At 49.8% G+C, this 16,015-nt stretch overlaps 1 protein-coding gene across 2 annotated transcripts in view; it reads left to right on the forward strand.

The window, feature by feature from the left end:
- LOC139541585 (DENN domain-containing protein 1B-like) overlaps positions 1 to 16,015 on the forward strand; it is a 217,083-nt gene that overhangs the window by 56,859 nt on the left and 144,209 nt on the right. For both annotated transcript variants that reach the window (XM_071346391.1, XM_071346390.1), the window contains exons 4-5: positions 5,032 to 5,081; positions 8,808 to 8,927. In XM_071346391.1, the coding sequence (XP_071202492.1) occupies positions 5,032 to 5,081; positions 8,808 to 8,927 (170 nt within the window). The remainder of the gene's footprint in view (positions 1 to 5,031; positions 5,082 to 8,807; positions 8,928 to 16,015) is intronic.

Here is a 16,015-nt window from a genome sequence, read left to right on the forward strand (position 1 = left end):
AGAAGACAGACAGACAGATGGGCTCACAACCCTCAGACAGACAGACAGACAGACAGACAGACGGGCTCACAACCCTCAGACAGATAAAACAGACAGGCAGACTCACCACCCTCAGACAGATAAAACAGACAGGCAGACTCACCACCCTCAGACAGATAATTCAGACAGACAGACACTCACCACCCTTAGACATATAAAAAAACAGGCAGACAGGCACACTCACCCCTCATACAGGCAGACAGACTCACCCCTCAGACCGGCAGACAAACAGACTCACCCCTCGGACAGGCAGACATACTCACCCCTCAGACCGGCAGACAAACAGACAGACTCACCCCTCAGACAGGCAGACAGACTGACACTCACCCCTCAGTCAGGCAGACAGGCAGACGCACCCCTCAGACAGACAGACAGGCAGACAGACAGACTCACCCCTCAGACAGGCAGACAGACAGACTCACCCCTCAGACAAACAGACAGGCAGACTCACCCCTCAGACAGGCAGACAGGCAGACGCACCCCTCAGACAGACAGGCAGACAGACAGACAGACAGACACACACAGGCAGACAGACAGACAGACACTCACCCCTCAGACAGAAAGGCAGACAGACAGACAGACAGACACTCACCCCTCAGACAGAAAGGCAGACAGACAGACTCACCCCTCAGACAGACAGACAGACAGACTCACCCCTCAGACAAACAGACAGGCAGAATCACCCCTCAGACAGGCAGACTCACCCCTCAGACAGGCAGGCAGACAGACACTCACCCCTCAGGCAGACAGACAGACACTCACCCCTCAGACAGGCAGACAGACAGACACTCACCCCTCAGACAAACAGACAGGCAGAATCACCCCTCAGACAGGCAGACTCACCCCTCAGACAGGCAGGCAGACAGACAGACTCACCCCTCAGACAGGCAGACAGACAGACTCACCCCTCAGACAGGCAGACAGAGTCACCCCTCAGGCAGACAGACACTCACCCCTCAGGCAGACAGACACTCACCCCTCAGACAGGCAGACAGACACTCACCCCTCAGACAGGCAGACAGACAGACTCACCCCTCAGACAGGCAGACAGGCAGACTCACCCCCCAGACAGGCAGACAGACACTCACCCCTCAGACAGGCAGACAGACAGACAGACACTCACCCCTCAGACAGGCAGACAGACACTCACCCCTCAGACAGGCAGACAGACAGACTCACCCCTCAGACAGGCAGGCAGACAGACAGACTCACCCCTCAGACAGGCAGGCAGACAGACTCACCCCGCAGACAGACAGACAGACTCACCCCTCAGACAAACAGACAGGCAGACTCACCCCTCAGACAGGCAGACAGACAGACACTCACCCCTCAGTCAGGCAGACAGGCAGACGCACCCCTCAGACAGACAGGCAGACAGGCAGGACAGACAGGCAGACAGGCAGACAGACAGACACTCACCCCTCAGACAGAAAGGCAGACAGACAGACAGACAGACAGACTCACCCCTCAGACAAACAGACAGGCAGACTCACCCCTCAGACAGGCAGACAGACAGACACTCACCCCTCAGGCAGACAGACAGACACTCACCCCTTAGACAGGCAGACAGGCAGACTCACCCCTCAGACAGGCAGACAGGCAGACTCACCCCTCAGACAGGCAGACAGACAGACTCACCCCTCAGGCAGGCAGACAGACACTCACCCCTCAGACACTCACCCCTCAGACAGGCAGACAGACAGACTCACCCCTCAGACAGACAGACAGACTCACCCCTCAGACAGGCAGACAGACTCACCCCTCAGGCAGACAGACAGACACTCACCCCTCAGGCAGGCAGACTCACCTCTCAGACAGGCAGACAGACACTCACCCCTCAGACAGGCAGGCAGACAGACACTCACCCCTCAGACTGACAGACAGGAAGACAGACAGACTCACCCCACAGACAGACAGACAGACAGACACTCACCCCTCAGACAGGCAGGCAGACAGACTCACCCCTCAGACAGGCAGACTCACCCCTCAGACAGGCAGACTCACCCCTCAGACAGGCAGACTCACCCCTCAGACAGGCAGACTCACCCCTCAGACAGACAGACTCACCCCTCAGACAGACAGACTCACCCCTCAGACAGACAGACTCACCCCTCAGACAGACAGACTCACCCCTCAGACAGGCAGACTCACCCCTCAGACAGGCAGACTCACCCCTCAGACAGGCAGACTCACCCCTCAGACAGGCAGACTCACCCCTCAGACAGGCAGACTCACCCCTCAGACAGGCAGACTCACCCCTCAGACAGGCAGACTCACCCCTCAGACAGGCAGACTCACCCCTCAGACAGACAGACTCACCCCTCAGACAGGCAGACTCACCCCTCAGACAGACAGACTCACCCCTCAGACAGACAGACTCACCCCTCAGACAGACAGACTCACCCCTCAGACAGACAGACTCACCCCTCAGACAGACAGACTCACCCCTCAGACAGACAGACTCACCCCTCAGACAGACAGACTCACCCCTCAGACAGACAGACTCACCCCTCAGACAGACAGACTCACCCCTCAGACAGGCAGACAGACTCACCCCTCAGACAGACAGACTCACCCCTCAGACAGACAGGCAGACAGACTCACCCCTCAGACAGGCAGGCAGACAGACAGACTCACCCCTCAGACAGACAGGCAGACAGGCAGACTCACCCCTCAGACAGACAGACTCACCCCTCAGACAGACAGACTCACCCCTCAGACAGACAGACTCACCCCTCAGACAGACAGACTCACCCCTCAGACAGACAGACTCACCCCTCAGACAGGCAGACAGACTCACCCCTCAGACAGGCAGACAGACTCACCCCTCAGACAGGCAGACAGACTCACCCCTCAGACAGGCAGACAGACTCACCCCTCAGACAGACAGGCAGACAGACTCACCCCTCAGACAGACAGGCAGACAGACTCACCCCTCAGACAGACAGGCAGACAGACTCACCCCTCAGACAGGCAGGCAGACAGACAGACTCACCCCTCAGACAGACAGGCAGACAGACAGACTCACCCCTCAGACAGACAGACTCACCCCTCAGACAGACAGACTCACCCCTCAGACAGACAGACTCACCCCTCAGACAGACAGACTCACCCCTCAGACAGACAGACTCACCCCTCAGACAGACAGACTCACCCCTCAGACAGACAGACTCACCCCTCAGACAGACAGACTCACCCCTCAGACAGACAGACTCACCCCTCAGACAGACAGGCAGACAGACAGACTCACCCCTCAGACAGACAGGCAGACAGACAGACAGACACACCCCTCAGACAGACAGGCAGACAGACAGGCAGACTCACCCCTCAGACAGACAGGCAGGCAGACTCACCCCTCAGACAGGAAGACAGACTCACCCCTCAGACAGACAGACAGGCAGACTCACCCCTCAGACAGGCAGACAGGCTGACTCACCCCTCAGACAGGCAGACAGGCAGACTCACCCCTCAGACAGGCAGACTCACCCCTCAGACAGGCAGACTCACCCCTCAGACAGGCAGACTCACCCCTCAGACAGGCAGACTCACCCCTCAGACAGGCAGACAGGCAGACTCACCCCTCAGACAGACAGATGTTTCATATGGTGCTCAGCTCTGCTCCTTGTCTAAATCCATATGCCCCTGGTGGGGGGGTTGAAGGGCAGGTCCCCCCCAGGGGAGGTGTTGGGAGGTAAAGCCCTTAAGGCTCTACACCCCCCCCCCCCCCTCCACCCTGCACGTTCTGTACCCCCCCCCTCCACCCTGCACGTTCTGTACCCCCCCCTCCACCCTCCCCGTTCTGTACCCCCTCCACCCTGCCCGTTCTGTACCCCCAGAGCTGCTTAGCTCATTGTCACAGCAATCTGCCGCCACCAAAGTCTCCCTCCTCCCATCCCTCCCTCCCCCATCATCACCCCTGATAATTGATGTAGGTTATCGTAGCTAATGATTTAAGCTGTGGGATCTATAGAATAGAAACCGTTTTACCCTTGATTCTCTCAACTGCAACACTCATCATCTCTGAACATTAAGTCATGTCTGTTGTATGTCGGTTATTTAGCCTGATTTTAATTATTTCATGAGATGATTTTATCTCTATTAGACTTTTTAATTAATCCTTCTTCAACAAGTCATTTGATTGATTAAGTCTGTTGTGTTTGATTAGGCACAATTTACAGGGTTGTGTATGAATGAAAATACATGAATTATTAATAATGAATAAACTGTTGTTCACACTATTAATACATAAAATGTTTCTTTGTTTTTAAGCATGTACAATCATTTAGTGTTTATAAAACATTTATAATTGCTTATCAATGAAAGGTGTTGTGTGTGCGTTGTGTTTGCGTTGTGTGATGTTGTGTTTGCGTTGGGTGATGTTGTGTTTACGTTGATTGATGTTGTGTTTGCGTTGGGTGATGTTGTGTTTACGTTGGGTGATGTTGTGTTTACGTTGATTGATGTTGTGTTTGCGTTGGGTGATGTTGTGTTTGCGTTGATTGATGTTCTGTTTGCGTTGGGTGATGTTGTGTTTGCGTTGGGTGATGTTGTGTTTGCGTTGGGTGATGTTGTGTTTGCGTTGGGTGATGTTGTGTTTGCGTTGGGTGATGTTGTGTTTGCGTTGGGTGATGTTGTGTTTGCGTTGGGTGATGTTGTGTTTACGTTGATTGATGTTGTTTTTACGTTGATTGATGTTGTTTTTACGTTGATTGATGTTGTTTTTACGTTGATTGATGTTGTTTTAGTGTTGGTGATGTTGTTTTAGTGTTAGTGTTGTGTTAATGTTAACTAAATGTTTTCTAATGGTTGTTTTAACGTTACTAAATGTTTTCTAATGGTTGTGTTAACGTTACTAAATGTTTTCTAATGGTTGTGTTTGCGTTGTGTTAACGTTAACTAAATGTTTTCTAATGGTTGTGTTAACGTTAACTAAATGTTTTCTAATGGTTGTGTTAACGTTAACTAAATGTTTTCTAATGGTTGTGTTCTCAGGAGGTTCTCCAGACGGTGCCCAAGTTCTGCTTCCCCTTCGATGTGGAGAGGTAGGATTCTGTCCCCTGTTCCCTTGTTAAATCCTGTACTCTGTGTGCGCACACACACACACACACACACACACACACACAATCATATTTATTAGAAACTGGAGAGCTGTGTATGTGCCACATAATGGAGCTCAGCTACAGGGGAGTCTGCTGTTAACCCCCTATCTGCTGTTGACCCCCTATCTGCTGTTGACCCCCTATCTGCTGTCGACCCCCTATCTGCTGTCGACCCCCTATCTGCTGTCGACCCCCTATCTGCTGTCGACCCCCTATCTGCTGTCGACCCCCTATCTGCTGTCGGCCCCCTATCTGCTGTCGGCCCCCTATCTGCTGTCGACCCCCTATCTGCTGTCGACCCCCTATCTGCTGTCGACCCCCTATCTGCTGTCGGCCCCCTATCTGCTGTCGGCCCCCTATCTGCTGTCGGCCCCCTATCTGCTGTCGGCCCCCTATCTGCTGTCGACCCCCTATCGGCTGTCGGCCCCCTATCGGCTGTCGGCCCCCTATCGGCTGTCGGCCCCCTATCTGCTGTCGGCCCCCTATCTGCTGTCGGCCCCCTATCTGCTGTCGGCCCCCTATCTGCTGTCGGCCCCCTATCGGCTGTCGGCCCCCTATCGGCTGTCGGCCCCCTATCGGCTGTCGGCCCCCTATCGGCTGTCGGCCCCCTATCGGCTGTCGGCCCCCTATCGGCTGTCGGCCCCCTATCGGCTGTCGGCCCCCTATCGGCTGTCGGCCCCCTATCGGCTGTCGGCCCCCTATCGGCTGTCGGCCCCCTATCGGCTGTCGGCCCCCTATCGGCTGTCGGCCCCCTATCGGCTGTCGGCCCCCTATCGGCCGTCGGCCCCCTATCGGCTGGGCTAACAGTCTGAATAACTATATCTCTAGACTTGGTACCAGTCTGAGTAACTATATCTCTAGACTTGGTACCAGTCTGAATAACTATATCTCTAGACTTGGTACCAGTCTGAGTAACTATATCTCTAGACTTGGTACCAGTCTGAGTAACTAAATCTCTAGACTTGGTACCAGTCTGAGTAACTATATCTCTAGACTTGGTACCAATCTGAGTAACTATATCTCTAGACTTGGTACCAATCTGAGTAACTATATCTCTAGACTTGGTACCAGTCTGAGTAACTAAATCTCTAGACTTGGTACCAGTCTGAGTAACTAAATCTCTAGACTTGGTACCAGTCTGAGTAACTAAATCTCTAGACTTGGTACCAGTCTGAGTAACTAAATCTCTAGACTTGGTACCAATCTGAGTAACTATATCTCTAGACTTGGTACCAGTCTGAGTAACTAAATCTCTAGACTTGGTACCAGTCTGAGTAACTAAATCTCTAGACTTGGTACCAGTCTGAGTAACTAAATCTCTAGACTTGGTACCAGTCTGAGTAACTAAATCTCTAGACTTGGTACCAGTCTGAGTAACTAAATCTCTAGACTTGGTATCAGTCTGAGTAACTAAATCTCTAGACTTGGTACCAGTCTGAGTAACTAAATCTCTAGACTTGGTACCAGTCTGAATAACTATATCTCTAGACTTGGTACCAGTCTGAATAACTAAATCTCTAGACTTGGTACCAGTCTGAATAACTATATCTCTAGACTTGGTACCAGTCTGAGTAACTATATCTCTAGACTTGGTACCAATCTGAGTAACTATATCTCTAGACTTGGTACCAATCTGAGTAACTATATTTCTAGACTTGGTACCAGTCTGAGTAACTAAATCTCTAGACTTGGTACCAGTCTGAGTAACTAAATCTCTAGACTTGGTACCAGTCTGAGTAACTAAATCTCTAGACTTGGTACCAGTCTGAGTAACTAAATCTCTAGACTTGGTACCAGTCTGAGTAACTAAATCTCTAGACTTGGTATCAGTCTGAGTAACTAAATCTCTAGACTTGGTACCAGTCTGAGTAACTAAATCTCTAGACTTGGTACCAGTCTGAATAACTATATCTCTAGACTTGGTACCAGTCTGAATAACTAAATCTCTAGACTTGGTATCAGTCTGAGTAACTAAATCTCTAGACTTGGTACCAGTCTGAGTAACTAAATCTCTAGACTTGGTACCAGTCTGAATAACTATATCTCTAGACTTGGTACCAGTCTGAGTAACTAAATCTCTAGACTTGGTACCAATCTGAGTAACTATATCTCTAGACTTGGTACCAATCTGAGTAACTATATCTCTAGACTTGGTACCAATCTGAGTAACTATATCTCTAGACTTGGTACCAGTCTGAGTAACTAAATCTCTAGACTTGGTACCAGTCTGAGTAACTAAATCTCTAGACTTGGTACCAGTCTGAGTAACTAAATCTCTAGACTTGGTACCAGTCTGAATAACTATATCTCTAGACTTGGTACCAGTCTGAATAACTAAATCTCTAGACTTGGTACCAGTCTGAGTAACTATATCTCTAGACTTGGTACCAGTCTGAATAACTAAATCTCTAGACTTGGTACCAGTCTGAGTAACTATATCTCTAGACTTGGTACCAGTCTGAGTAACTATATCTCTAGACTTGGTACCAGTCTGAGTAACTATATCTCTAGACTTGGTACCAGTCTGAGTAACTATATCTCTAGACTTGGTACCAATCTGAGTAACTATATCTCTAGACTTGGTACCAGTCTGAGTAACTATATCTCTAGACTTGGTACCCGTCTGAGTAACTATATCTCTAGACTTGGTACCAGTCTGAGTAACTATATCTCTAGACTTGGTACCAGTCTGAGTAACTATATCTCTAGACTTGGTACCAGTCTGAGTAACTATATCTCTAGACTTGGTACCAGTCTGAGTAACTATATCTCTAGACTTGGTACCAGTCTGAGTAACTATATCTCTAGACTTGGTACCAGTCTGAGTAACTATATCTCTAGACTTGGTACCAGTCTGAGTAACTATATCTCTAGACTTGGTACCAGTCTGATGAATAATTTTATCTCGATTTGGAAAGTAGCCTTCTGTAGAGGATTCTGCTCTTATTTTGCTTCCTGGAGAATGATGTGAAAAGTGTTGTTGTTTTTTTAGCATGGAAGACACACAAGCTGAACTGCTGCCATCTAGTGATGAAACTGCATGAGAGAACACCTCCCCAACTCTCACACACTCAACAGTCAGGGACGTATAGAAAGGTTTCGTAGGGATCTTGGCCTTCTAGTCAGCGTTAGGTTGAGACACTTAGTGCTAGGTGAGTAGTTAGCCACTTTAGCCTCCAAAAAATGTCCTTATTTTAAAAAGAACCAAACAGATTTAGTTGTCTCACTGACTCAAGTATAGACTCATTGGTCTAGTACTGTAGGTCTGTAAAGGATTAAACATATCGGAAAAAGTGTTATGTTGAACAATGTTCTGTGTATCGCTATCGCCAAGTCAGTAGTGCTTGGCTCTTCTGTATAAATATCTTCATAATAATGTTATTGTAAGTTTGTTGTGTCGCTCCTCTGCTGTTATAATGTACAATATTCTGGTTAGCTGAAAACTCAAACCATTACATGTTCACAACTAATTTTCACGATTCTCTGAAACACTTGATGAATGTCCCATTTTGTTTTTCCCAATGAATGGTTTGGTATTTCTGTTCCGTAGGTGACTGTGTGGTAATACATCCTGGTAATTGGTTGTGTTAAAAGTGTGTTGTCTCTGTCCCCTGCCTGCGTGCGTGCGTGCGTGCGTGCGTGCGTGCGTGCGTGCGTGCCTGTTCCCAGGGTTTCCCAGAGGCAGGTGGGCCAGAACTTTACCTTTGTGCTGACGGACATCGAGAGCAAGCAGAGGTTTGGCTTCTGTAGACTCACGTCCGGCTGCCGCGTCTGCATCTGTCTGCTCAGGTACGACACATACCACTTACAAATAGTACATTTCAACAAGGCAGCTTATTCTCTTCCTACTGGCCGATGGATCAACCGGTTACGCAAATCCAGTTCACTATTTCTATTATTTTTAGAAATGAATTTTGTCACAATTATATAACGTATGAGGAAAGACGTATTTTATCGTTAGTTATTCATAAATAAATACAATATAAAGTTGTAATATCCTCACTTCACTCTTTATAATATGCAGATTACGTTTCTTAATTGATTGTGGAGACGGTGAGGTTTTGGAAGTGAAAGAAACTCAAATGTAGAGGATGATAGTGTTTCTTTGGAAGCGGTATGCATCCGAGTGTTAGCCTCTTGAAGTTAGTCAGTTACAGAATACTAAACTCCTGAATTCCCCCATTTAATATTATTCATTTAGTTATTTTGTCCAGGACAAACAATTGGAAGTCCAACCTATCAATGACAACTATGAAGTATTGTTTTAGTAGTAGATTGAAGATTGTAGGTTCAACTCCCTCTCGAGATATTGTTTAGCGCAGATTTATCTCAAATATTATGTCATCTTTTATTATTGCACAGAAAGATATCTAAGTAAAAAATACATTGAAAAATGTTTTATTTATTTTTAATAGGACCTTTTAAATTAAACCACATTTTATGTTAACACTTGACAATGTCCTTTTAATAAGAAACATTTAATTAGTAAAACAGTATAGTTGAATTAAGCACAGGAGTAATGGGAATTTGCACAATAAAAAAAACGATAATAAAAAAATAAAAAAAATGGGGGGGATATTGACGACAGTCGCAGGGTTTTTCTTGTTCCTGATGAGCTGCTGTCGAGATGAGCTGTACCCCCCCGCCCCTCCTCCGCCCCTCCACTCCCCCGGACAGCCACCACCATGCCCTTTGTTTCTCTCTCTCTTCTCGTTATTCAGCTACTGGCACAGAAGCACGGCAAAGGAAGCCGCTCGGCCCATCATTATGCATGAACCCTCGCTGCCAATTAGCAGAGACTCCCATGCCCCTCTTTCTGAGTCCTACATGCTAATTCATTTGACATATGATGTATACAATTCATTATGCATTCTGAGTAGTTTGCATGGCTTGCTTCATTCATCATAAGAAATGTATAGAAAGTTTTTACTCTTCTCTGTGTGTGTGTGTGTGTGTGTGTGTGTGTGTGTGTGTGTGTGTGTGTTTTAAAGACTTCACAGTTCTTTGTTTTTGTGGCCTGTTTTATTTATGTTTGCCTCTTAAATAGACCCACTGTGTGGGGAAAAAGATTAGTGAAAATATTTTAAAACATAATAACAAAGATGCATATTTTGGATATCTCATGGTTTATACATGTGAAATATGTACAAATGTGATTTTTCACATCAATGACAGAGAGTAAAGACCTGGTCTCAAGTTTATTCTGTTGTTTTATCAAGATACACAACTGGGAAGTAGTTGATCATTCTTAGATAAACAATCCAAGTTGTGATCATATTGAATAATATGTTTTAATCTATGTTTTAATCATATAAAACAGATAGATACAAATTTAGACGATCAACAAGGTCCCTGTGACGATATTTCTAGCGAGCTACCTTCATTTAAAGTGTTTGTTCCCCGGACATAAAACAAAAGTAATTAAAACCATTTGGGTCCCTGTGATTGTTGAAGTGCTGGGACTATAAAATTGTCACCTATGCTTACACAAGGAAGTGGCTTAATGACTAGGACAGTTTTACATGGCCAGGGCTTTGTAGTGCTGCGACTAAAGCCCAGGCCAAAAGGGCCGTGCTACCTTCAGGCCAAAACCTTTTTAAAGAGGTACAAAGCTTTGATTTTACAATCTTTCTTCCTTCCCCTCGACCCCCATCCTCCGCCTCCTCTTCTTTCCTTTGGTAATTCTTTCACATTTAGGGAGAAACCGCCTTCGGACATGTGAGAGAGGTCGCTGATGAAAAAAAAAGGCGGTTTCCTTGATTTTATTTGGCGGCTGAGAATTGGGTTCCCTTTTAGGGACGTTAGCGCTCCCGTTAGTGGTCACTGAGCGGGACGCCGGAGGGCATTTCCTTCCCAGTACTTAACCTCTAACCCGGGAAAGTAAAGGTGTAATCAAATCTTCCAGTGAGCCAGCTACAAGGTGCAAGTTGACTGGGTGTGGAGGGAGATTTAAGACCTGTCCAGGGAATAGAAATAACACACAACAGGTACTTTATGGCAGCAAACAGCGGAGACGCGGCTACGTCCTTAACAACGCCTAGGTTACTAATCACATGACAACCTAGCCAAAGATATACACGTATTTATTTGCCCTGAAATGGATTGAGAGATTGCAGTTGGTTTATATTGATAATATCCCAACGCCAGGAAACATAACTCTCATCTCTCTGTTGGCATTTGTTTAGTTGGTAATTACATAATTTATGTCCTTACAAAAAACACCAGTGAATTGATTTGAGCTTTTAGAGAATATTTGTCTTCAACAGAATTATAATAAAGAAGATTTGATTCCACTGCTGGACCATCCCTGTGTGTGGTGTTATAGTTGATAGAGAGTATGAGGGGTTGTGTTGTGGTAGGGGATACAGTATGAGGGGTTGTGGTAGGGGATACAGTATGAGGGGTCGTGGTAGGGGACACAGTATGAGGGGTCGTGGTAGGGGATACAGTCTGAGGGGTCGTGGTAGGGGATACAGTATGAGGGGTCGTGGTAGGGGATACAGTATGAGGGGTTGTGGTAGGGGATACAGTATGAGGGGTCGTGGTAGGGGATACAGTATGAGGGGTCGTGGTAGGGGATACAGTATGAGGGGTCGTGGTAGGGGATACAGTATGAGGGGTCGTGGTAGGGGATACAGTATGAGGGGTCGTGGTAGGGGATACAGTATGAGGGGTCGTGGTAGGGGATACAGTATGAGGGGTCGTGGTAGGGGATACAGTATGAGGGGTCGTGGTAGGGGATACAGTATGAGGGGTCGTGGTAGGGGATACAGTATGAGGGGTCGTGGTAGGGGATACAGTATGAGGGGTCGTGGTAGGGGATACAGTATGAGGGGTCGTGGTAGGGGATACAGTATGAGGGGTCGTGGTAGGGGATACAGTGTGAGGGGTCGATGGTAGGGGATACAGTATGAGGGGTCGTGGTAGGGGATACAGTATGAGGGGTCGTGGTAGGGGATACAGTATGAGGGGTCGTGGTAGGGGATACAGTATGAGGGGTCGTGGTAGGGGATACAGTATGAGGGGTCGATGGTAGGGGATACAGTATGAGGGGTCGTGGTAGGGGATACAGTCTGAGGGGTCGATGGTAGGGGATACAGTGTGAGGGGTCGATGGTAGGGGATACAGTATGAGGGGTCGTGGTAGGGGATACAGTATGAGGGGTCGTGGTAGGGGATACAGTATGAGGGGTCGTGGTAGGGGATACAGTATGAGGGGTCGTGGTAGGGGATACAGTATGAGGGGTCGTGGTAGGGGATACAGTATGAGGGGTCGTGGTAGGGGATACAGTATGAGGGGTCGTGGTAGGGGATACAGTATGAGGGGTCGTGGTAGGGGATACAGTCTGAGGGGTCGTGGTAGGGGATACAGTCTGAGGGGTCGTGGTAGGGGATACAGTATGAGGGGTCGTGGTAGGGGATACAGTATGAGGGGTCGTGGTAGGGGATACAGTATGAGGGGTCGTGGTAGGGGATACAGTATGAGGGGTCGTGGTAGGGGATACAGTATGAGGGGTCGTGGTAGGGGATACAGTCTGAGGGGTCGTGGTAGGGGATACAGTCTGAGGGGTCGTGGTAGGGGATACAGTCTGAGGGGTCGTGGTAGGGGATACAGTCTGAGGGGTCGTGGTAGGGGATACAGTCTGAGGGGTCGTGGTAGGGGATACAGTCTGAGGGGTCGTGGTAGGGGATACAGTATGAGGGGTCGTGGTAGGGGATACAGTATGAGGGGTCGTGGTAGGGGATACAGTATGAGGGGTCGTGGTAGGGGATACAGTATGAGGGGTCGTGGTAGGGGATACAGTATGAGGGGTCGTGGTAGGGGATACAGTATGAGGGGTCGTGGTAGGGGATACAGTATGAGGGGTCGTGGTAGGGGATACAGTATGAGGGGTCGTGGTAGGGGATACAGTCTGAGGGGTCGTGGTAGGGGATACAGTCTGAGGGGTCGTGGTAGGGGATACAGTCTGAGGGGTCGTGGTAGGGGATACAGTCTGAGGGGTCGTGGTAGGGGATACAGTATGAGGGGTCGTGGTAGGGGATACAGTATGAGGGGTCGTGGTAGGGGATACAGTATGAGGGGTCGTGGTAGGGGATACAGTATGAGGGGTCGTGGTAGGGGATACAGTATGAGGGGTCGTGGTAGGGGATACAGTATGAGGGGTCGTGGTAGGGGATACAGTATGAGGGGTCGTGGTAGGGGATACAGTATGAGGGGTCGTGGTAGGGGATACAGTATGAGGGGTCGTGGTAGGGGATACAGTCTGAGGGGTCGTGGTAGGGGATACAGTCTGAGGGGTCGTGGTAGGGGATACAGTCTGAGGGGTCGTGGTAGGGGATACAGTCTGAGGGGTCGTGGTAGGGGATACAGTCTGAGGGGTCGATGGTAGGGGATACAGTCTGAGGGGTCGTGGTAGGGGATACAGTCTGAGGGGTCGTGGTAGGGGATACAGTCTGAGGGGTCGTGGTAGGGGATACAGTCTGAGGGGTCGTGGTAGGGGATACAGTCTGAGGGGTCGTGGTAGGGGATACAGTCTGAGGGGTCGTGGTAGGGGATACAGTCTGAGGGGTCGTGGTAGGGGATACAGTCTGAGGGGTCGTGGTAGGGGATGCAGTCTGAGGGGTCGTGGTAGGGGATGCAGTATGAGGGGTCGTGGTAGGGGATGCAGTATGAGGGGTCGTGGTAGGGGATACAGTATGAGGGGTCGTGGTAGGGGACACAGTATGAGGGGTCGTGGTAGGAGACACAGTATGAGGGGTCGTGGTAGGGGACACAGTATGAGGGGTCGTGGTAGGGGACACAGTATGAGGGGTCGTGGTAGGGGACACGGTATGAGGGGTCGTGGTAGGGGATACGGTATGAGGGGTCGTGGTAGGGGATACGGTATGAGGGGTCGTGGTAGGGGATACGGTATGAGGGGTCGTGGTAGGGGATACAGTCTGAGGGGTCGTGGTAGGGGATACAGTATGAGGGGTCGTGGTAGGGGACACAGTATGAGGGGTCGTGGTAGGGGATACAGTATGAGGGGTCGTGGTAGGGGATACAGTATGAGGGGTCGTGGTAGGGGATACAGTATGAGGGGTCGTGGTAGGGGATACAGTATGAGGGGTCGTGGTAGGGGATACAGTATGAGGGGTCGTGGTAGGGGACACAGTATGAGGGGTCGTGGTAGGGGACACAGTATGAGGGGTCGTGGTAGGGGATACAGTATGAGGGGTCGTGGTAGGGGACACAGTATGAGGGGTCGTGGTAGGGGACACAGTCTGAGGGGTCGTGGTAGGGGACACAGTCTGAGGGGTCGTGGTAGGGGATACAGTATGAGGGGTCGTGGTAGGGGATACAGTATGAGGGGTCGTGGTAGGGGATACAGTATGAGGGGTCGTGGTAGGGGATACAGTATGAGGGGTCGTGGTAGGGGATACAGTATGAGGGGTCGTGGTAGGGGATACAGTATGAGGGGTCGTGGTAGGGGACACAGTATGAGGGGTCGTGGTAGGGGACACAGTATGAGGGGTCGTGGTAGGGGACACAGTATGAGGGGTCGTGGTAGGGGACACAGTATGATGGGTCGTGGTAGGGGATACAGTATGAGGGGTCGTGGTAGGGGATACAGTATGAGGGGTCGTGGTAGGGGATACAGTCTGAGGGGTCGTGGTAGGGGATACAGTCTGAGGGGTCGTGGTAGGGGATACAGTATGAGGGGTCGTGGTAGGGGATACAGTCTGAGGGGTCGTGGTAGGGGATACAGTATGAGGGGTCGTGGTAGGGGATACAGTATGAGGGGTCGTGGTAGGGGATACAGTCTGAGGGGTCGTGGTAGGGGATACAGTATGAGGGGTCGTGGTAGGGGATACAGTATGAGGGGTCACGGTTGACAACTCCATTGTGTCCTCCTCCCAGAGCGCTAAGAACCTTGGCGTGATCCTGGACAACACCCTGTCGTTCTCAACCAACATCAAGGCGGTGGCCCGTTCCTGTAGGTTCATGCTCTACAACATCCGCAGAGTACGACCCTGCCTCACACAGGAAGCGGCGCAGGTCCTAATCCAGGCACTTGTCATCTCCCGTCTGGATTACTGCAACTCGCTGTTGGCTGGGCTCCCTGCCTGTGCCATTAAACCCCTACAACTCATCCAGAACGCCGCAGCCCGTCTGGTGTTCAACCTTCCCAAGTTCTCTCACGTCACCCCGCTCCTCCGCTCTCTCCACTGGCTTCCAGTTGAAGCTCGCATCCGCTACAAGACCATGGTGCTTGCCTACGGAGCTGTGAGGGGAACGGCACCTCAGTACCTCCAGGCTCTGATCAGGCCCTACACCCAAACAAGGGCACTGCGTTCATCCACCTCTGGCCTGCTCGCCTCCCTACCACTGAGGAAGTACAGTTCCCGCTCAGCCCAGTCAAAACTGTTCTCTGCTCTGGCCCCCCAATGGTGGAACAAACTCCCTCACGACGCCAGGACATCACCACCTTCCGGAGACACCTGAAACCCCACCTCTTTAAGGAATACCTAGGATAGGATAAAGTAATCCTTCTCACTCCCCCCCCCCTTAAAAGATTTAGATGCACTATTGTAAAGTGGCCGTTCCACTGGATGTCATAAGGTGAATGCACCAATTTGTAAGTCGCTCTGGATAAGAGCGTCTGCTAAATGACTTAAATGTAATGTAAATGGGTCGTGGTAGGGGATACAGTCTGAGGGGTCGTGGTAGGGGATACAGTCTGAGGGGTCGTGGTAGGGGATACAGTATGAGGGGTTGTGGTAGGGGATACAGTATGAGGGGTCGTGGTAGGGGATACAGTATGAGGGGTCGTGGTAGGGGACACAGTCTGAGGGGTCGTGGTAGGGGATACAGTATGAGGGGTCGTGGTAGGGGAT

This window comes from Salvelinus alpinus, chromosome 16 (assembly GCF_045679555.1).
Source record: "Salvelinus alpinus chromosome 16, SLU_Salpinus.1, whole genome shotgun sequence".
In the NCBI taxonomy this organism is placed as follows: Eukaryota; Metazoa; Chordata; class Actinopteri; order Salmoniformes; family Salmonidae; genus Salvelinus; species Salvelinus alpinus.